Below are 23,790 nucleotides of genomic sequence, written 5' to 3' on the forward strand. Positions count from 1 at the left end.
ACTATAGAAGCCCATTATTTGCTCAACGCAATTATCCGGACGTGAGTGAATTTTGGTTGACCTAAAGCGTAGGGAAACTTTTTCAGGACAAAATAAGAGTAGCTTCCAAATTCCAATGCCTCAAAACAATTTTGCAAGGAAGGAAAATTTGAACAATTCAAACAAATATTCGCAGGCGTACCTCTGGGTAGAAAAACTCATCACTCACTTATGCCTGTAAATGCTAACCTGAAGTCCAGTATTTCCGGAATATGACAATGGTAAACATTGATCGGTTAAAAAATGTTGTGTAAAAAAACTTATAACAAGTCTGATATATACTATCCACTATTCATCCATGCCTGCCGCAATTCAGATGCTTTACAACCATCTTTTTGCAGAAAACAAAGATTTACAGAACTCGCGCTCGGAATAGCACATTGAAAAGACTTTATTACAAAGGTAAATGAATCAATAACTCAGTCTTCTAATAGCTTAAAACTTAGCAAAAACACAGGCATCGTATCTTACAAAAGATAGAACAAACAAAAAGAAACCAGAGAGTCATCATATGGCAACAGAGATGATCAACGTTTAATTTTGCCGACAAAATTACTATCATGCAAAGCTTCGTTAAAAGAAAAACTTACACCCTTCAAATTATTAGGGAAATAAGTAGCGAAATCCCACTTTTCTTTGTTACACAGGAAGGTTCCTCTTCTGACATCAAGCGGCTCTGCATTTCAAATCAATAAGCACTCTATAGTTTTTTTTCCACAACTACCGAATTCTTGATATAATTCTGAAAACAAAACAGAGCTTTAGGCTTTCGAAACAATTAAGAAAATTTTGCAACATTCTTAACATCGCAGACTTCACGAAATACTTTCTTTGAACGCCCCTGGAGAAAGCTACCATCCAAAAAACCTTTACGGATAAGACGACAATAGACACAAAGGTAAGTAAAAATTGAAGCAAACAACAGTCAAACAAGTCAAACTGCACTCTGCGAATCGGCTCAACAAGAGGATCGTTCTAACTGTTCATTTCAGGAAAATAATTAAGAACAATTCAGCCATTGATATACATCGGAGATCCAAGCTTCTCTGGAACATCTGAAAAAAATTGGCCAGAATTTGAAGGACTACTAAGAGATTATTACCGTATGCATTATCCAAGACGCAAACCACCAACGTGCAAGGTACCTGCATCTGCACCTAGCCGGGAAGTGCGTTCAACTTCTTACTCAGACTAGCAGAAAACTCCAAAAACGATCTTGATAATTTACTTTAGTAGCAACGAAACAGATACGCTGGGAAAAATTAACATTATAAAGGAACAACCGGACGACTTTTCTACACAAATACAGCGTCCTGCCAACCTAGTCATTTTTGAAAATGACGCAGCTGGTATCAGCAGCACTGACAAAAGTACGCGAAGGATGAGAAAGCAATCTAAACGAGGAATTCCATTCAAATGTAAGTCTTGTTAAGGAATGACGATATTGCAGTACACCATCTCCGTGCAACCACCAAAAGACCAGTCCGAATTTATCAAATAAACCCAGAATCCCAACGTACAAAATCAATAGACACTCTGAAAGCCTGCAGTAGCCCAGCAAAGATCAATGCACGTGAAAACGTAATCGCAAAAGGAATCGCTTCAATGCAAGTCAATCAACTAACCTCTACCAACCGCGACAACAACCACTACATTCGATTTCAAACAAGCAACAGATATAGGAGAGGGTATCGCCAAAATAAACCGATGTATCAAAGCAATGGCAGATGATACAAAAACAACAACAACCCAAGAGGACGCGGACGCCGAAATCGTCGAAGAAGCCAAGGACAATATTCACGAGGAAGAGGAACATTCTACAATAATGAACAAAACAACGGATGGACAAAATAGACTGATGAATCGAAACAAAACAATGACACTAATGGCAGACAGTACTAAAATGACCACTGCCAAAGAAGACGCAGACGCAGCAATTTTCAAAGAATCCAAGGAAAAAAATACGAGCTAGAGCAACTTTCTACAATAACCAAACAACGGCTGCAGCAAATGGTCTCCAACAACACTGAAGACTTTCTGTATGACATGCACAAGTAATCATCACTCGGCATGTGATTGCCCGGACAGACAACTAGTTTACAGTGAAGGAAAAATGCGTTCAATCAAAAGTCAAAAATTAAATGATTTGCATGTTTTATACAACACAATACCAGCCGCAAGACAAAAAGTAGCAAAACCATGTTTATAACACCACTAAAAACAGCAAACTTGCTGAAGGAAGGAGTAGTTGATATCCGAACTTTCAGCAGCAAAATATCAAACAACATTTTGAAAACTGGTATGAAAAACCAGACAAAACACAACCACCTGATAATTACTGCAGCTTTCAGCACCAATCTGCATTTTCGGCACCAATCTCCAACCCTTTTCAGTGACCGAATACCGTTTAAAAATGGGCATTTACAGTACCAAGAAGGAATCAGGGTATTCGAAAAATTGTTACCTTAATCAGTCTCCCCTTCTTCGATAAAAACGAAAACGAAATAGATGCGCACAGCTGTCCATTTTTACGGTCCAGCTAAACCTTCTGCATATGAAAGTATTATTAAACAAACGTTTGAATAGCCAAAAAATAATGTTAGTGAAAAGAAAGATGAAATTCACTTTCTCACCAGACGAACAAAAAACTATTGGAATTCATCCAAGTAGACGGAATAGAAGCGCCAGAACAAATCGGACTGCTCGAGACAACAGTTGGAGACTGGGCCTCAGCCTTGCAGCACTTTCGATAGGCTTACAAAGGACAAACCGATGACAACTCTCTTAACATCTAACAACACTAAGTACTAGTCCTTATCCGAGAGGGATCCAGAAACCCATATTTCGACAAACATGAGCCCGGTAGAAAAACGCATCTGACGCGTCAAATTCAAAACGTTAATCAAATCGCCCGCTACCGAATAACAATGATAGGGAGACATCTCTGGTCATTCAAATGGAACGAGAGGGTGATTTCTGAAGACAAAGAGGATTTCACAAGACGTTCAATTTCGCCTCCAGTACACAGGCTTTTCAATTACTTGCGCACGGACTTAGTAGCGTCAGCGCATTCAGCTCTTTCATGGAACAAAAAATGAACCCAGTGATAACTGAGGACAAATAATTCCAATATGTGGCTGAGATTGGAATCGGAGCACACGACAAAGGAGATCTGCTAGATAAACTCAGTTTTCTGTTGTATCTGTAAATTGGGAATGCAACTTGTTACCGACAAACGTGCGTAAGGATTACAGGAGATACAACACTATATTCGGGGGAGCACTAAATTCGAGGGGAATCACACCCTAAAACAAAAAAATTCTTTAAAAACTTAACGCGGTGAAACCCAAAACAGGTCGAGGGAATGATTGGTTTCCTCCACTTTAATAAAACCTTCGTCCCCAAACTTTCCGACACTCTTGCCAATCTTTTGTTCGCTTAAGAAAGCTTAGGTCGAAACAGATTATCATCAGCTTATGCTCGAAGATTTACGTGATCTGAGAGCAGCCTGTAACTTATCTCTCAGACTATCAAAAGTTGATCAGCGGTATGCTATAATGGCAAATACCCTCCTTTAGGCAGCGGGATAACTGTTTCTGAGAAAGGACTACAAGACGAATGAACGCCAGGACATGAAACTGTATGCACCCGTGAGCTTTCGCTCGCGAATCTTTCACCCGTACCGTTTGAAACTATCGATCTATGCGAACCCATTTGAAGCAGTACACTTTGCCCTTCACACTTTTGCAAATATATTATTGGGATGCAAAGAAACAAGTCCTCATTTTGACAGACAACAGATCGGTAACCAGATTCTCTCAAACCAAATTTAAATAACCAACTCCGTGGAATGCACAGAATCACTTTCGACATCGTGGGACACCTACCGGTTAGAGCCAATTAGGCAGCAGACTATTTATCGAGAGACCAAAACTCCGAAAGAGAAACTCGAACTACATATAAAGTCACGCATACCAATGCAAGACTGAAACAAACTTGGCAGCAGACAATCCTGACATCTCCATTAGCTCATTTGGAAGCGTACATGACGATAGTAAAAACAAAGTGTCCCCAGAAAAGCAGAAAACAAAAAACCAACCAACTGAAAAAGCAGACGTTCAACTACAAATTCCAACCATCCCAAATAAACGAAAAGCAGGAGCAAAATCCAGTGAAAAAACTTCAACTCACAGGCGGACCCCTAAATTTACGTACCGAAAACCAACATGACGAACGCATTGGTAATGCCTTGCTTTGAATGAGGCCCACCAACAACATGGCAATACATTTCAATAGATTTGAAGCAGTATTCGAAAAATTTCCCAAATTTAAAGACAACAAAAGGCGTCCTCTACCAAAAAAACTCTTCAACCACAGGAAATGACGTTATTGAATAAAATTGTATCTCACTACACGAACATAAAGAAGCAATACACAGAATTCACAATAGCATCCGAAGCGGACACAGGAGCACCAATACCAAATCATAATAAAAAATAAATGAATCTCTTCCACAAATTTTACTGAGCACTAAACAGACTGCATCAGAGGTGCCTTTCGTGTTTACCAATAAAAGCAACAACAGCGGCCGCATTGAAACCTCAATTGCAACCAATGTCAACACTATAAAATTTAAGCAGACCTGTTAAAAGATATAGTAAGAAGAATGCCACCCATGCACACGTACATTGTTTCAATAATTGATGTCTTCTCAAAGTACTTTTTCCCAGTACCTCTCATGAACCTCTCAATTCAAGACCTCTCGCTGTATCTGTTAATTCAAGAATTGAACAACTCGGCTGAAACAATTTACCAAACCCATCCAAAAAATAACCTACAGATCGACGAAACCCAAGAGGAGGGACGAAACCCGACTCTCACTTCATTGCGCACTTCAAAATTAATAAATACTCACACAAAAAGCAGAATTAACTAAACCTTAACATCACAATACCACAAGAACATCTATACTGCAAAGAGTATCTAACAGTGAACTGACATTGGACCCGTTCTTCAAAGCCGGAGAAGAGTCGCTCCGCTGACGCTCCGCCGACAAGAATTTACCGAAAACCTCCATAAAACTTTGTTTTGACGATAACAGCCAAAGAAAAGGGCTAACCTCCTTTACTCTTTTAAATTATTACCGACTAATCAACTCACTAAAAACACTGGAAAAGCCTTGACAATCAAAAGAAACGGACTATCAACTTTCAATCTGTAGCATAGTCGCAAAACCGTACATAACAGAAAAATAGGATGCATTTCCCTCAAATTATTGTCAAACATTATTCACCTCGAACCTTTTACCCTAAAGCGAAACGAAGCATCCGTCAGTGTCAACTAAAGATGGTGTTTTATTTAACCCTCATCAGGAAAATCTCAACAGAAAAATAGTCAAAACTGAAATCTTAGTTCCCAACCCATTGAACACCAAAACAGTTATAGTTGAAGATAGCCTTTTCAACTTGACACAGGAAACCAATAAAATGTGGACTTCCGAAAACTATGCATGCCCCTTGAACTTTACTAATTTCAAAAAATCAACAACAGAGCTGCACAGGATAACACAGCAAACAATGACAGAAAATAAACCACCCAAACAAGTCAACAAGGCATCATAAACTGCAAGATAGAAATGAGCGCACCCCTGAGGACTATCATTCAGATAGCAACGAACTTCAAACAAACTAGGGGTGCAGCCGCAGCAGTAAAAGAAATTGGAATTTCAACACGGGACAAAATCTTATGCTTCATTAAAATTGTGTTTGGAGGAAATTTTGTTTCGGGAGAAATTGAAAGCGATCAAGGAAGCACAGAACGAAATCACTGCAGCTGGTAACATGAAATGGGAGCTCACATCCCGCGTAAAATGTCATTATTTTGATTTTCTGTCTTTTCTGATCAGTTTTTACAATCTAACCAATTCACACGTGCTACAGCAATGGTCAAAATTTCACAAGTGTTTACCTTTTCGAATCAGAAAAGACCCTAGAGCATGCGGCAAACAATACGTCTAGACTTTCAAATTCCTGAACCAATAGGTACACTTTTCAAACTTCTGTCCCAACTGAATGAGCTATTAAACTTCATCAAGAGCAGAGGCGCAAATTCAAAACCTTCAATAAATACGACCAGGAATTAAACAAATTGAGACGCCACGCACAAGACGCCTCGATACAGGAAAAAGCAGATCCAATCTTGAAAACAATTCGGGCATTCAAACAAGAACTGAAAAAACGATTCAGATAATACATCCCGAGTAAACTTTCTATTCTTTTTGGTTTTTTGTCTTTTGTGATCAGTGTTCTCCATCTAACCTATTCAAAAGTGCTAGAGCAGGGGTGAAAACATCACAGATGTTTACCTTTTCGAGTAACCCAAGAAGAACGGTGCATTAAAAACAAAATTTGAACAAATTGTCCCACTCAACAAGTAAGCATACTTGCAAGAACACCCGGAAAACCCATTACATAAGTTTTTATTGGTTCTACCACTCGAGATCCAAACTGAATTTAAAAACCCGAACGAGAACTAAATAACCTTATTGCTTCTTACACTCGAGACAAAACTGAATTCGAAAACCATTAACCAGAACTAAAATAAATCTTGCATTCCATACACCTTCTCAGGGGTCTATATTAGCAGACTGAAAAGGGACTAAGAACAAAATTGAGCACAGTAACACACCAACAAATCCAATCACACCAGCTCATCCCTTTTAGAACCCTTTGGCCGAGCAGCCATCAGCATCTCTTTTCCAATCCTAAAACTTCAGAATACCGAACAGAGGAAAAATTTTGAGAAAACGCAAGACAAAAATTTAAAACAATCACGACTCGGTCGCGAAGGCTCAACATCAGGACCGGGGTCAAACTCACTACCAACAGCGCTAATGACAATGGTCGAGCGGCACTTAAAAAATGCAAATAAACAAAAAAAGTTGCCTTCCCCTAACCCTACCCCTTGCCTCACCTATAGGCACATGTATCCATTCTCTTCTTAAGTTTTTCTAGTCTTCCCTTAGCCCAAGGGAAGCAAACCGTCGCTACCGGGATTTGAACCCGGAAACTCACCAAAGCAGTCAGAAAAACTAACAAATGCACTAAATCACTTCTTCGACTCAATTCTTCCTTGCAATCCCTATCCAACAATCCACTCCCTGTCTATAAATTAAAAAGACAAAAAATGAAAAAAAATTAAAAGAAAAATGATCCAAAAAATATACTAAGTTTCCTTTATACCTAATACTTAAAAAAACATCAGCTGTCTTGCAACATATTATTAATTGTAATCGGTCTGGGAATAAAGAAAGCAACATTCAATTTCGTCTGAATTCAGTAGGAGAACCAGTCATAGTTTAAACCTTCCCTAACAAGAATCTCAGAACGCCATGACCCCATTTCCAATCACGAATATCAATTATTACCCGAAGTTAATATTACCCAGTACTTGTTACCCGAGATTCTTCGCACCTATTCTACCCTCGACGGCACTGTTTATTATTTCTCGCGCAACTTCCACTTAACGCAAACTTTATTACAGATTTAGACATCAAACTTGCAGACTTATCTGAAAACTTTATTTTTGCATACTTGAAGTCATATCTGAATCCTTTATCTTTCCATACTTGCAGTCAGATCTGAATATTTTATCCTTCCATAACTTATATTTCTCTACAATTAAAAAAATTCTGAATATTTTATCTTTCCATACAACTTCCCTTTCTATTTGAATTCAATTCATTGATAGTGCCCAATTTCATTAAAAAATTTAGAACCGTTTCATCGTCCATGCATCATTTTTTAGTTCTTACACAACAAAAAAATTCCTGGAAGATAAATTTTATCTTTTCTAATTTTCTTGAAATTCTCAGTGTCTTGTTCACTTTATTTCCTCCTAATCAATGGGGACCATGTCCGCAACTACATCGGCCAATAAGACATAGCCACAAATTGACATACAAATCGAAACATAAATGTTTGCGAGGAAGTCGGAATCCAGGGAAAGTTGCGAGGAAGGGAATGTTTTTTCCAACAAATGGTATTTTATAGAATTAAATTATACTGAGCTGGGCAGAAAATACAGGCCTTATAACGAGAAAAATACTTCTTACTACAGAACCTGGAAAATGTACACTTTTGTATTTCATTTCATTACAATATCCTAAAGCCCCCATAAACCAACCAATAATGAGACATCAACGAAACGATCAAAAACCACCCCCATGGTTATGATACCCTTGGTATCCGTGCATCCTGGTGACCAGTATTTCCATTAAAAAACTATCTCACCATCCGACCTAGTCTTTCCTTTATCAGCCATTAAATTTTCTTTCACATTAACATTCACAATTAAAATTTCCCCCAAAAACAAACATCGGTTTTATTTACTTTACAAGCTTTCTTCTCAGTTTATACATCAATTCTCTTGTGAGTAGAAACTGGTGAGCAAACAACCAAATTACAACTCTCATTAATCCATAGTAATTCACTCTTTTTAGAAGCAATTTAAACTAAATTGAGTCCGAAAACTTTATCTTGCAACGAGGGGAACGCGCGTGAAACCTCCATTTAAGACCCCTTTCAACAAATCCCCGATCCGAAAAAAAAACAAAACAAAGTTCTTCCTCAACAAACCAACACAATCACCAACAATTATTACAACCAAGAAATTTGACAACCATTCAGAATTATAACAGATATAGCAAACCTATTCCCGCAAAACCCTTGGAGAGGCACCAGTTCAAACCTACTAAATCTCACCAAATTCCGCCCCCCAATTAGTTCCCGCCTGCATACCAAAGAAAAGAAGGACAAACAAAATCCCACATGATTATACAAAGCATTTTTCAACATTAACAGGAAAAATATAATCAGAACACTGACAAAAGTGAATTGGAATCTGATAAAATTTACTCTTTAGTCGCGAAACCAGAAAATTATTTGCCAAAAACCCTTCAATACTTTGCAACAAAAATTTACCAAATAACACAACTAAACAAAATGGTTTCATAAAGAGAAATGTCATGAAAGGGAAGAGATGAACAAATCATCAAAACACTGAGAAAACTGAACTGCAATCTGATGAGATCTACTTTTCAGTTGCGACACCAGAAAACAATTGGCAAAATACCCTTCAACAATTTGCAACAAAATTTTACCAATTGACACAACTATATAAAATGGTTTTATAAAGAGAAAAGCCATGAAAGGAAAGAGAGATGACCACAAAATCTGAAAACAAATAGAATTGAACTATCGTTAGCTGGAAAGTATCCAATACAGGCCTTATAACGAGAAAAATGTTTTTCTACAGAACCTAGGAAAATTACCCTTTTGTAATTTCTTTTGGTACATCTCAAGGCCCCCATAAACCCACAAATACCGAGACATCATTGAAATGATCAATAACGACTCTAATGGATATAACACCCTTGGCATCCGCGAATCTTAGTGATTTTAAAAAATTATTTACTTTTAAAAAACTATCTCACCATCCGACCTAGTCTTTCCTTTATTAGCCAACAAGTTTTCTTTCAGATCAACATTCCTTATTAAATTTTCCCCCAAAACAAATATTTTCGATCGGTATTATTTACTTTACGAGCTCCTCTCACTGCTTGTGCATCAACTCTTTTGTGAGTAACTCGTGAGCAAACAACCAAGTCAAAACTCTCAACAAACTATTGTAAAACACTACTTTTATAAGCAATTTGAACTAAATTCAGCCTGAAAACTTTATCTTTAAGAGCGGCACACGCTTCAGACCTCCATTTTAGACTCTTCTGAACCAATCCCCGATCAGACAAAAAAAGAACACAAAATTTTGTCCTGAACAAACCAACACCAACATCAACAAATTGTAACCAAGACAATCGACGACCATTCAGAATAATAACAGAAATAGGAGGACTATTCCCGCAAAACCCTTGGAGAGGCACCAGTTCAAACCTACTAATCATCACCGAAACCCACCCCTTATTTAGTCCCTGCCTCCATACCAAATACAAAGGACAAACAAAATCCCACATAAATATACAAAGCATTTTTCAACATTAACAGGAAAAATATCATCAAAACACTGAGAAAACAGAAATGCAATCTGATGAGATCCACTTTTCAGTTGCGACACCAGAAAACAATTGGCAAAATACCCTTCAATATTTTGCAACGAAATTTAACCAATTGACACAACTATATAAAATGCTTTTATAAAGAGAAAAGCCATGAAAGGAAAGAGAGATGAACATAAAATCTGAAAACAAATAGAATTGAACTATCGTTAGCTGGACAGAATCTAATACAAGCCTTATAACGAAAAAAAATGTTCTTCTACAGAACCTAGGAAATTACCCGTTTGTAATTTATTTTATTACATTATCCCAAGGCCCCCATAAACCTACCAATACTGAGATATCATTGAAGAGATCAATAACGACCCCAATGGATATGACACCCTTGGCATCGCATAGTCGTACCTACTCGGAAAAATTGTCCCAAATTTTCAATTCTTCAAAAGAATAATAGTATAACAATTATTGACCAAAACAGAAGAACACAAAAAGCTATCAGAACAGCTAATTTCAACTAAATAAATGTGCACATGTTGTAACATAAAACAAGAACGTTACAAAAATTGGAGGCCTAAAACAGGGCAAAATGGTTAAAAAACAGCTAAAAACAATTTTAAATTGTAAAATTTTCTTCAAATGATCATGAAAGCTTCAAAACGAGCTACTATTGCTTTAGATGATTGAGGGAAACAGCTTTGGCAGAAAAACTTGCAGTTAAAACCAAAGAACAGGCGAAAAAGCCGTACGCGATGAAAACTTTGCTCGCTTAGCAAAACTGTTTCAGCAAAAACAATTCTCGCTCTCTATCAAGTAACAATCTAAACAGAAATCCACTATCTCTTATCTGCTTCTCCATTAATTTTAATACAGAAGGTTGATTTGACTACAAAAAAATTGAAAGTGGTACCTGCTTTGTTCTCACGTTGTAGCACTACATGCCCCTGTTTATTAGTGAGGGGATAATGAGGCTATTCTTCATACAAAAAACAGTAGAGATGAGAACTAAGACTTAAAAAAAAACAAAGTAATAACGGGCATGTAACATTTGGCTTCATGGTTTTGTCCAGTTTCCATTTCGGATTCAGTTTTGTAACTGACTGTTTTTATTCCAAATTGCCTCTATGAGCAACGGCCGCATAAATACAGTTAGAGCAGAATGAGCGCAAAATGAAACCAGCTTATATACGTCAAAAAGATTTCAAGCAACATGTTGAACAAGCTGTGAACAGAACCCGTTTCTATTTGTTTCCGTTTTTGAACCGACTTTTTAAATTTGAAATGCTGTGATAACCAAACGCTGTCCAGAAATAGTTGCACTAGAGTGAGCGGAGAATGAAACTAGCCTAGAGAATCAAGACAAAAACGCGTAATGTTGAACAGGCTGTGTACTAAGGTAAACCGAAACACATTTTTAATCGACAAAGTCAGAAACACAGCTTGACAAACTCTGAGCAAAAAATCAAAGAAAGTGTTTGAAAAGAATTACTATAACTGTCCGTCAGACCAGTTGAACAATGCCAGCCAAACAGAGTCTCACAAAAATAGATGAAACTAATATATTGACATTGCTAAAACTCTTAAAGATAAAATCCTGCAGTTCAAATTTTCTCGACTCAAATATATCCACTAACACTAGCTCCCTGTTTCGACAAAAAAGGTTTCTAAACCATTCAGTATCAAGGTTTGATTCCTTATAATAATTGAAAAAACATCTGAAAAAAAAATTAAAATTATTTCGAAAATCGCTATAATTCGTGGTATTTTAAACTTTGAAACAATTTCAAGTTCGCAAAAAACTATCGAGTATCACCTGTGCAAGCACTATAAAAATTTCAATCGCTTCTGTAAATCAACAACCGCAAATTTTTTTAGCCGCTCATCGCTAATTTACTTATAACCAAAAAACCGCTGTTTTATTGTATCATAAGTCTGTCCAGTACCTTGTCTTCAATCCAAAAGTTTTGACGGGGCTTCAAAGATCAATAAACACAAAAAATCCTGACAACTTTGAAAAGGTTTGAAAGAATCCCCCGTGTTTTTTTTGGATTAACTCATTAAAAAAGTCCGATGTCGTAAAATTATTTCAGAACCGTTTCACCCTCGTTGCAGTATTCTTTAGTTCTTACAAAATAAAAAAGAATTCCGGGAAAGTAAACTTGATCTCTTCTATTTTTTTCTGAAAACATCGCTGCCATTTTCTTTTTAATTCCTCCTAAGCAATGGGGGCCAAGTCCGGAACTTCCTCGGCCAAGAAGGATTTTTACAAGGAAGTCGGAATCCAGGGAGTGTTGCGAGGCAGGGAGTTTTTCAACAAATGTAATTTTTATAGAACTGGACTATCGTTAGATGGACAGAATCCAATACAGGCTTTATAACGAGAAAAAATGTTTTTTTTTCTAGAGAACCTGGGAAAAAACCCTTTCATATTTAATTTTATTACATCATCCCAATGCCCCCATTAACCAACCAATAATGGGACATTATCAAAAATCGACACCAGAGAACCCTTCAATACTTTGCAACAAAATTTACCAATTACCACAACTACATAAAAAGGTTTTATAAAGAGAAATGCCATGAATGGAAAGAGACATGAACAAAAAATCTGAAAACAAATAGAATTGAACTATCGTTCGATGGACAGAATCCAATACACGCCTTATAACGAGAAAAAAGATTTTCTACAGAACCTATGAAAATTAACCTTTTGTAAATATTTTATTACATTATCCCAAGGCCCCCAAAAACCGACCAAACTGAGACATCATTGAAATGATCAATAACGACCCCAATGGATATGACACCCTTGGTATCCGTACATCCTTGTGATTTCAAAAAAATATTTATTTTGAAAAAACTATCTCACCGTCCGACCTAGTCCTTCCTTTATCAGCCAAAACTTTTCTTTCAGATCAAAATTCCTTATTAAATTTTTCCCAAAAATAAAAATTTCCGATCCGTATTGTTTACTTTACTAGCTTTCCTCACAGTTTATACATCAATTCTCTTGTGAGTAACTAGGGAGCAAACAATCAAATTACAACTGGCAAGAAGCTATTATAATACACTATTTTTAGAAACAATTTAAACTAAATTAAGCCAAAAAACTTTCTAGCGACGAGGGGCATCCGCTTGAAACCTCCATTTTAGACCCCTCTCAACCAATCCCCGATCAGAAAAACAGAAAACACAAAAATTCTTCCTGAACAAACCAACACCAACACCAACCTCTTCTTGTAACCAAGAAACTTGACGACCATTCAGAAGAAAAACAGAAATAGCAGACCTATTCCCGTAAAACCCTTGAAGAGGCACCAATTCAAACCTACTAACTATCACCAAAGACCGCCTCCAAAATAGTTCCCGCCTCCATACCAAAGAAAAAAAAGACAAACAAAATTGCAGATAATTATTTAAAGCATTTTGCAACATTAACAGGAAAGTATCATCAGAAAACTGACCAAACTAAAATCAATCTGATAAAATTTAATTTTTAGTTGCAACTCCAGAATACTAATGGCAAAAGACCCTTCAAAAATTTGCAACAAAATATTAACAATAAAGACAACTAATTAAAATGGTTTCGTAGAGAGAAAGAAATGCAATGGAAGGAACCATTATTCTGAGACAATTTTAGTTACATCTTCTCGTATAGCAATCACCTTCCCAATATTTGACGGCGAAATATTAAAAACCAATAAAAAAGTGAAACAAAAGAATCTGAAACTAACAATTAACAATTGACAGGCAACCCCAAGAAAAGGGTCCATCAAGAAAAAAATTGTCTGAAAATTGAACAAGGAAAACTACAGCAAGAAGTGTAAAATCAGAAGGAACACGCATAGTCCTACGGACTCGGAAAAATTGTCCCAACTATTCGATTTTATTCAGCAAAATAATAGTAAAACAATTATTGATCAAAACAGAAGAACACAAAAAGCTATCAGAACAGCTAATTTCAACTACATAATTGAGCACATGTTGTAACACAAAATAAGAACGTTACAAAAATTGGTAGCTGAAAACAGGGCAGAATGATATAAAAATAGCTCAAAACTTAATGTAAAATTGTAAAATTTTCTTCAGATGATCATGAAAGCTTCAAAACGAGCTACTATTGCTTTACATGATTGAGGGAAACAGCTTTGGCAAAAAAAACTTGCAGTTAAAACCAAAGAACAGGCGAAAAAGCCGTACGCGATGAAAACTTTGCTCGCTTAGCAAAACTGTTTCAGCAAAAACAATTCTCGCTCTCTATCAAGTAACAATCTAAACAGAAATCCACTATCTCTTTTATCTGCTTTTCCATTGGTTTTGCAACAGAAGATTGATTTGAAAAAATTGAAAATGCAATTTGTTTTGGTCTAACGTTGTAGGTATAGATACCCCTGTTTATTAGTGAGGGGATAATGAGGCTATTATTGATACTTATAAGCAGCAGAGATGAGAACTAAGACTAAAAAGAATGTAACATTTGTCTTCATGGTTTTATCCCATTTCCATTTCAGATTCAGTTTTTTTAACTGATTGTTTTCATTTTGAGTTGCTTTGATGAGCAACGGCCGCGCTTGAAAGCAATCAGAGCAGAATGAGCGCAGAACGAAAAAGGGCATTTAATGTGAAAAGGGCACAAATTTTGTTTTTTTTTTACGCCCAAAATGGTCTATTTTTTCCCGTTATTATCCGAGTTTTTCAGAAGGATATAGAAATAACGCTTTTAAAAGCGTTATTTCTATATCCTTCTGAAAAACTCGGATAATAACGGGAAAAAATAGACCATTTTGGGCGTAAAAAAAACAAAATTTATGCCCTTTTCACATTAAATTTTGGCCCACTAAGCACTTAAAAGACTACTAAAGATAGCTGGGAGCTTCTAAAAAAACTTAATGCCCACAGAGCGTTACCGGTTTATCCTGTTTCGAAATCCCAAAGTCATAGAACAATATTTAAACACATCTTAAAAAAAAACTCAGCCGGAAGAACTCCGGAAACAATTCGAAGGAGACAATTGTCCTACCTAACTAAAATAACGATTATCCCACATAATAATACTGATCAATTTTAAACAACATGAAAACGAAGTTTCTGACCAGAAAAGATGATAACGATGAGTTAAAACTAGCAACTACAAAACAACACTTGGCCAAAGAGCATGCGACACTTTTTCATTCATTTATTGACTACAACTCTATGCAAGTAGAAAAAACGGAGATAAAGGAAAAGAAACAAATGTCAAAATGAAAAAAAAACATTCTCTCTAAAAATTCAACAAAATTTAGCCACAAATTATGGATAAATAGCCAATATGCTACGTCCAAAGCACTGTTTTGAAAAAACTTCCGAAATCCAAAAAACTGCCAGTGTTTACAAAAAAACAGAACCATCAAAAGGAAGCAGAAACAACTTATTTGAACTATAGACATTATCAGATGCTTGAAAATCGAGCTTAAAAAAGCTTTCAAAAAAGATAAACAACAGATAAACTTCAAACAAAAGATAAAATGAATTTTTGGATATTAAGAGAGCACATACACCCAGAAACGTTCGTTTGAGCAAATAGAACATTGAAAAACTCTCAAAACAGTACGCAAGGTATAATAAAAAAACTTATCTAAGGTTAGAAAAGAAAACGAAAAACTGCAAAAAATTAAGTAATTCAAAACTTCTCATTTTAATGTCATTTTTCCCAACAAAACACCGTTTAATACCAACAAACTGCATCAATTGGACCATAAAAAATAAATTGGTAGTCGAATCCAACACAAAGAAGCAAACAAAATAGAGCGAAAAATAAATTCGCCAAAAATTCAACAAAAGGCAAATAAAAAAGCAAATTGGTATAAAATTCATATTAATTTCCAAAAATCTTCAAACCACTGTCAGAACAAACCTAAACAATTACGATAACACAATTAAACTTCTGAACCAAAGAAACATTAAGAAAAAGCTTTTTTAAAGGCCGCATTTGAACAAAAAAGCACCAATACAATTCAAATTCTTTGAATTGTAAAAAAAAAATGCCAATACCAATACACAGTCATTGTTTTATTATCAATTAACAGTCATTCCATTGTTTTAGTGAGAAATCAATCGATGAGTAATCCCCAGTAAATATGTATCTGTGCATGTGTTGATTGTTTCAATGTAAAACTTCTACAGTTTACAATAAAAAAGCATAAGATGGATTGAAATTTTATGTGCAGACTCACATTACCGATCCTCCTCATTCGATATACTTTGTTTCAGACTTGTGAAATCGATACAGCATCGCTCAACCCAAAAGTCAACTACTCTGGGGTCGAAGATACGGTTAGTTGCACAATTATTTTAAATTGAATTAACTAGAACACTTGCTTAACTTGTATGCAGATATTCCTCGTCACCTCCATTCACCCAACCTAATTTCCCATTCTGGAAAATTTTCAATAAACAAGAGACTTAAGTAAAAATCAATCAAATTAGATATTCTGAATCACAGGGTGATGAAAGATGAACAGATTAAGTCACTTTTTGAAACAATTCGACTTCTTACAAAAACAATGAGTTATTTATTGGCAATAGAGTGTTCCTGGACCTGCCAAAAACATTTCCATATAATTATCTGGTTTGTAAATGCAAATGCATAAAACTTTCGCAAATAATGCAAAAACTGAAGCATTAACATTTTACCAGAATTGGCATTTAAATACAAATTTAAAAATGAAAACACGGCAAGTTCAGAACATAGCCCGAAAATTGCCGGAAAATAGCCTCCTTTGACCCGCTTGGCGAACATAGGGATTGGAACAGAAAAAGAAAAAACTAAGATAGAAATTGACAAAATTTATGGCAAGCAAAGTGTTCTTATTTGGTGTGAAAATTCGGCATACTCTGTTAGATTCCAAAACTAAACTTTATTCAGATTCTAAACTAAAACTATTAAGCATAATACTACCGCCAGCTCGCAATCGCTTTATATCACCTAATGAAGTATGGCTTAATGACCGGGCTTTAAGTTTATCCCGTTCTTTTGATTTTGCAATTTTGACATTGGCCGTATTCACTACATTGCGTAATTCAATGCATGACAGAATTTATTATAATCCATTCAGTTGAAACAGCGGGGGAAATAAGTCAGAAGACAAGCGTGAAAATCGTGACTTGTGTAAAACGAAACATAGCCGTCAGATGGCCGCAAAATAGCCGCCTTTGACACGCTTGATTCACATCGAGATTGAAACAGAAAAAGAAAAGAGGTGAATTGACCGAAATTTGTTCCGTTTATTCAGTGACAAACAGTTTTCTAATTTGGAGCGCAGTTTCAGTTGGTTTATAAATCTATACTTAATTCTATTAAGAGTAATACCATTATCAGCTAGCAACACTCTAATGAACTTTGACAACCTAATTCTCAATTACTTAATAACCGGACTTTATCAATTTATCACGTCTCCATTGATCTTCTGACCTTGACAGTGATCACCACATTGCGTAATTGAATGCGTGAGAGAATTTAAAAACATAACCGACTAACGTCGGGCGAATCGCTCTCAAACTACCGGCGAGCGGTTGGCTTCGTCAGCAGCTAGCCACGATTTAGTGACCTCAGGGCGCTACCTCTTTATCCGGTTTATGAAGACGAAAGTCAAAAGGGTAAGACGAAAAAGCGGCCAAGCAAAAAATTGCATTAAAGAGACATATATTGCATAACAGGATCAATATATTTGCTACAAATTGCTTTAAGAAGCTATTAACAAGGATTTCCTAAAAAAAGCCTGTTAATCATTTATGATGGGAAAACATTCCTACTATTACTCATTGCTAATGAGGGGTCAGAGATGATGCCATTACGCCACATAAAAGCAGCTGAAGTGCGGCATCAAAAAAAAGAAACAGAGAGAGAGGTAAAACGTGAACGAGAAAGAAAAGGAAAGAAATCCTAACCCAAAGAGAGAGAAAGAGAGAGAAAGAGAGACAGGAATATCTTCCATGATTGGATTCGACTCTGCAACTTCTAGTTTTCTAGCCTTGTTAATAAATGATATAGAAAAAAAAGAAAAGGGCAAAAAAATTAAACATATTTTCAACTTCGCAATAAAATAAGTTCCAAACCATTTTTTGTCCTGAAAGTTCTGTCAAGTAACCCATCTCCGAGAAATCAAAAGTTGCGTTGGCCAGTAATGGTCGTTAAACTCAGAAAAGGACAAAAACTATTTAACAAATTTTGGAGAAATTACAAATTTTAACAAAATTTTGCTAAATTTCAGGACATTAATATCTTAAGAACAATTTCATTGTCTCAGGACACTATCCGGTAACCTTGAAGTAGTTTCACAGGCTCAAACATCCATACACTTGGAACATAAAAACTTTCCAAAAATTTGAAAAGTTTAAATTCTATCCAAAAATTACTTAAACTGGAGTCATGAAAAATGTTGATCACCATCCCATTAATTCTAGAACTATACAGCAGCTTATTATCAAACCTTGGAGGAGGTCCCAGGGTCTCTGGTGCCGGAAAAAAATCGAAAACATGAAAAATATGCAAATTGCTTAAATTCGTGATATTAAAATCTTAAAAACATTCCCTTACATCTATAAACTATGCAGAAACATATTATCAAACCCCAGAGGAATTTCCGCGGCCCATAAGGCTAGACAAATCTAAAAAATGACAAAAAATTTAAAAACTTAAAAAAATTGCAAGTTTTATTAAAAAAATTGCTAAAACTTGTGATACTAAAAAGTTGAAAATTAATCCATGACCAACAAAAATTTTGCAGTCACTTATGTTCAAACCCTAACGGAGGTTTTCTGACCCTTGAGGCTCAAAAAACCTGAATAACTATAAATGTCGAAAAATTGGAAAAAAATTGGCAGAAATTTACAAAAATATGCTAAAATTCATGATGTTAAAATCCTGCAAGACATTCCATTTAATCCAGAAATACTCTAGAAAAAGTTCCATGTCTCATGAGGCTACAAAACCCATAGACGACAGAAACTTCCGAAAAAATTCGAAGAAAGCAAGTTTTATCAAAAAATTGCTAAAATTTGTTACATTAAAAAGTTGAAAAACTATTCCATAGCCAATAAAAATTTGTCAGTAACTTACTATCAAAACCCTTAGAATGTTTTCTGGCCCCTGGGTCTGGAAAGACCTGAATAAGGAAAAATATATGTCAAAGAATTTGAAAAAAAAATCCATGTTTTGTCAAAAAAAATGCTAAGGAGGTTCCTTGACATCTAGGGCTGATAAAAATTAAAAAAAATGTCAAAAATTTTCAAAAAGCTTGAAAAAAGCTTGACAAAACAAAAACTAGACTTTTAAGGGACTATGAAAAAATTGGGAAAACCACTGAAAAATCAGATCAAAAAATTGAAATAACAGTAAAAAAAATAAATGTCAATGTCGCATGTGAACAAAAAAAACTTGCATGTGAACCAATTTCTCACTCTACTCTAAAATTCGAGTGAAAAAATGTCACATCGCAAAATACTTCGCATTTTCGCTCCACTTACTGTTTCAGCGTGACCAAAATCACCTCTCCATTTTGACTTCAAAAATCACGAAAATGTTTGAGCATGAAAATGTTTGAGCAGAAAAAAAGACAGCGCCCCATTACAATTCAAATTCTTCGGATTGTAAAAAAATGAGAGCGCCTAAAAAATAGCCGCTGAGAGGCTGATGGCGGCTATTAAACACCAACACAAAACACATGAAAAAGGTTTATCCCGTCTTTTGATTTTGCTCTTTTGACTTTGACCGTATTCACTAATTGCGTAATTCAATGCATGAAAGAATTTAAAATCCATTCAGTTGAATCAGTGAGTGAAGTAAGTCAGAAGTCAAACGTGAAAACCGTGACTTATGTAAAACGAAAAACTAGTTCAAAACGTAGAGTAAATTTAAAAATGGAGAGCGCCTGAAAAATAGACGTTTCATGTGATAGGCAAAGCGCAAAATTAAAGCGAAAAAACGATTAAGCAAAAAATTTTGCAAAAAGACATGTTTACAATATTTGCCTCACATTCGAGAGCAATCAATAACAGTGAAATTGTAATCACTTGATATCTAAACATTCTTTAAGTAATAGGTTGCTTATCAAATTCTATTTAAAGCAATAAAACAAAACAAAACAAAAAACTCAAAAATTCACCTTTTTCACGCGTCTGATTTCCTGCTTTAAAATTCACTGCAGTTAAATTGATTTTAACAAGACTTCTGCCAATACTCCTCTTCGAGTCGCAACAAGACAGCTCCTCAATACAATTCAAATTCTTTGAACTGCAAAAAAAGACAGTGTGCAAAAACAATTCAAAATTTTGAATAGTAAAAACCAAGATAGCCTCAGCTATCGCTTTGCGGCTCTCAAACATACGCACTTGAAGTTACAAAGCATATAGTAGGCAAAGAAAACAAAAGCCAACAATACTCATTCATATTCACCAAAAAAAGGAGTCAAAAATGCCAAAAAAAACTTACAAAAAAATCTAGTTAAGAACAAAGCTTGGAAGTGCCGCACTTGATTCAAACGTTATGTTATCACTAAAATGTGTTAAAAACAGATATGTACTTTCTCTCATTCTCTCTCTCTCTCACACACACACACACACACAGCTCTTCAATCATAACAGCAGTTTGCCTCTGAAAACTTTGTTTTCATGTGCGCAATGACCTGTTTCAAATACTCCAACAAGATCATCAACATATAAAAGCCGCTCCATCAGTACTCCAATGCAACTCAATGTTTGTTTTGTAAAAGTGGCATCGCAAGTAGGCGTCTGAATAGGAGACGCGGCTATTAATAAACATAACCGACTAAGCGTCGGAAGAATTGCTCTTGAACGACTAGTGGGAGCTCTAATCAATTGCAGCCTGCTTTAGTAGGAGGGGGAGGGGAGCCTAAATAGGACTAAGAAGTTCAATAGTGGGCTTCAGATAACCACGTTAGAGGTTAACATATACCACTATTCAAAGTAAAGATTTAAAGTAAAGATTTAAAGTAAAAAAAATGACACCGGTTTCGGCGCACTTTTCAGTTGACTTTTAGTATTAAATTGCCGCCAATTGAGTTCAGCTGCTTGAAATTGTGATTGAGAGGGAATTTTAGATCACGCGAAATGCAAAAAGTCAAAGGCGTAAAAGTCACTCGAAAATTCAAAATTTTCAAGCAAAAAGTTTGCATAAAAAAGACACACGTTTACAATAATTGCTATGAACTACGTTCAAGAGCAATTAAAGACACTCAAATAATCCTTTATTGAAAAAGACAGACGTTCCTCTTGCCCTGGCCAATATATTTAGTTGTGCCCTTAGTTGTATTCCAGACTAAAGATCCGTCAAAGAGAGGAGCAACTGTGGAGTTCGTTTGCAACGATAGATTGGAAGGACTGTCCTTTTCTGTAGGATATGCCACAGTTTATGACGATACATACTTCTATCCGTTCACCACAACGGGTGAGTCTCTAAGTTTTAATCTCTAAGCTTCAAATGCAGGGTTAAACGTTTCATCCTTTCAAAATGCTTGGCCACTTAGATTGAACAATGGATTTACCATTTTCTAGTTCAATTGGGCAAATTAAAACACTAAATGAATTTATTCATGCAGTCTAATTGTCTCCTTCAGGCGACCAATTTTTCCGCAAACAAAATTCCAGACGTTCGGATGGAAAAAGAGAATAGATTTTATTCTTAAGTTGAATGTTGCCAAATCTTCACGCGTGATATTAATTAAAAGATATTTGAAATATTGTCTTTTACACTGAAATATATAAATTCAGACAAATTTTCTCAAATGGAATTAAACAGTTGCAAAATATAAAATGAAGCACAGAGTCTGTCAAGTCAGCTCTTTCAGACCCAGTACCTTATAGTGGTTCCAAAAGAATGATCAACATGTTCACCGCTTATGTTCATACTTTGTCCCTCCCTCTCTCTTAAAAAAATTGACAGTGTGTCTTCAGGGATGAATGACGGTACCGTTCATTATATGCACAGAATAGGAAGAGCCTTCTTTTTAAGCTTAAAAACTGTATGAGGTGGCGGAAGCCCTGATAGATAGTTTTTTCGGTGCCTTCATAATAGATTATTGGTTAACTTGTTTCAAAGAACGCTGTCTAATAGTCGCACGTCAGTTTTATATAACAAAAAACAATAAGAGAAAAAAAAACAAAATCCTTATAAGGGAATTCCACAAGGAACAATTTTGGGTCCTCTACATTTTAACATTCATGTCAATAATATTAAAAAACGATCTCCAAAAAACTGCTAAATAGCACAGAACACAGACGACTCTTTATTGTTTAGAACTAGCAAACACAAACGAATTACTTGAAAAATCCTTAACGGATATAACTCATTATTAGTAACAAAACGCACTCAAGCTAAATGAAGGTGAAATAGAGCACATAGTTTTCTGCGACATGAAAAACTACAGAGTCAGCTTTGCAAGTAGGCTCAAATGAAAACATATGCGGCAGATTGTCGGGAAATAGCCGCCGTTGACGCACATCGGTATTTCTTCAGTATCGAAAAGTGTTCTAATTTGGCGTGCAGTTTCAATTGGTTTCTAAAACTAAACTTAATTCACCTTCTAAACTGAAAGCTAATAAGCTTAACACCAATGTCAGTTAGCAAACACTTTAATGAACTTCGATAACCTAATTCTCAATGACTTCATGACCGGGATTTATCGGTTAAACCAGTCTCCTTTTGTTTTGATATTTTGGCTTTGACAGTATTCGCCACATTATCTAAATGAATGCGTGAAAGAATTTAAATCCATTCAGTTGAAACTGTGAGTGAAGTAAGTCAGAAGTCAAATGTGAAAAACATGACTAATGTAAAACGAAGAACGTGATTACAAGGTGAAGCGAATTGAGAAGGAGAGCGCCTAAATAAAAGCCAACGAGAGGCTGAAGGCGGCTATTAATCATCACAAAACGTTAAGTCAAGCACCTCGCAGTTTATTTAGACCAAGTACTTTCCTCATGAAAGTAAAATTACATTTTTGAAGCAAACTGTTCTGTGGCATATGAACTATGTATTCAATTAAAATGACCGGAAAAACAAAACTGCTTTTACTCTAGTAATCAGCCAACTGCATTATTCTGCAGTTCTCCTTACCGAAAACATACTAAATCCGGAAAACAACTCATCTGTGCAGTTCTGTAGACAAAATAATGATCAATCAATGGATTTAAAAAATTAAGTAAAAAATCTATCCAATCAGGATGTTACTAGACAGCGAATAACTTTCTTTTCTCTTGGAAACTGCTAATATAGATAACAGTTATACCCACTATTTACCACCTGAACTATAAAAGCTCATTACTTGAAGAGAGTATCTCTAATCGCTGATGAAGACTTTGGAATCTAATCTATAAATCACAAATCGAAGACAAAATTTTTTGCTATGATAAATTGCCTCAAAGCAAAGAAAAATAGAAAACATTGTTTTCTTAATTGCTTTCAAAAAAGATTCCGAGGTCGCCATGAAATCTAATGTGTCCTGGAATGACTTGAAGTTAAAGCTTATTTTTCATTGTAAATGTATTTGTGTAACAGTTATCGATACGATACATGTAACCTAACACTATTTTATTAGCCGTATTAATATAATTGTTAAAATTAAAAACAAAATCCAAGTTCAGTCCTCTTTTATATTATTTGACGCAAATAAAAAAGTGGCCGGAAG

General features: G+C 35.5%; 2 protein-coding genes across 2 annotated transcripts in view; one reads left to right on the top strand and one right to left on the bottom strand.

Annotated features, from left to right (window-relative positions):
* LOC142346286 (BBSome complex member BBS1-like) overlaps positions 1-23,790 on the bottom strand; it is a 176,788-nt gene that overhangs the window by 105,039 nt on the left and 47,959 nt on the right. The gene's annotated exons all lie outside the window — the stretch shown is intronic.
* The window catches only part of LOC142345919 (uncharacterized), a 39,894-nt gene that overhangs the window by 4,016 nt on the left and 12,088 nt on the right, over positions 1-23,790 (top strand). Inside the window, exons 3-4 of the mRNA XM_075398379.1 lie at positions 16,358-16,420; positions 21,422-21,551. Of these exons, the coding sequence (XP_075254494.1) occupies positions 16,358-16,420; positions 21,422-21,551 (193 nt within the window). The remainder of the gene's footprint in view (positions 1-16,357; positions 16,421-21,421; positions 21,552-23,790) is intronic.

Source organism: Convolutriloba macropyga, chromosome 9, assembly GCF_964194025.1.
Source record: "Convolutriloba macropyga chromosome 9, txConMacr16.3, whole genome shotgun sequence".
In the NCBI taxonomy this organism is placed as follows: domain Eukaryota; kingdom Metazoa; phylum Xenacoelomorpha; order Acoela; family Convolutidae; genus Convolutriloba; species Convolutriloba macropyga.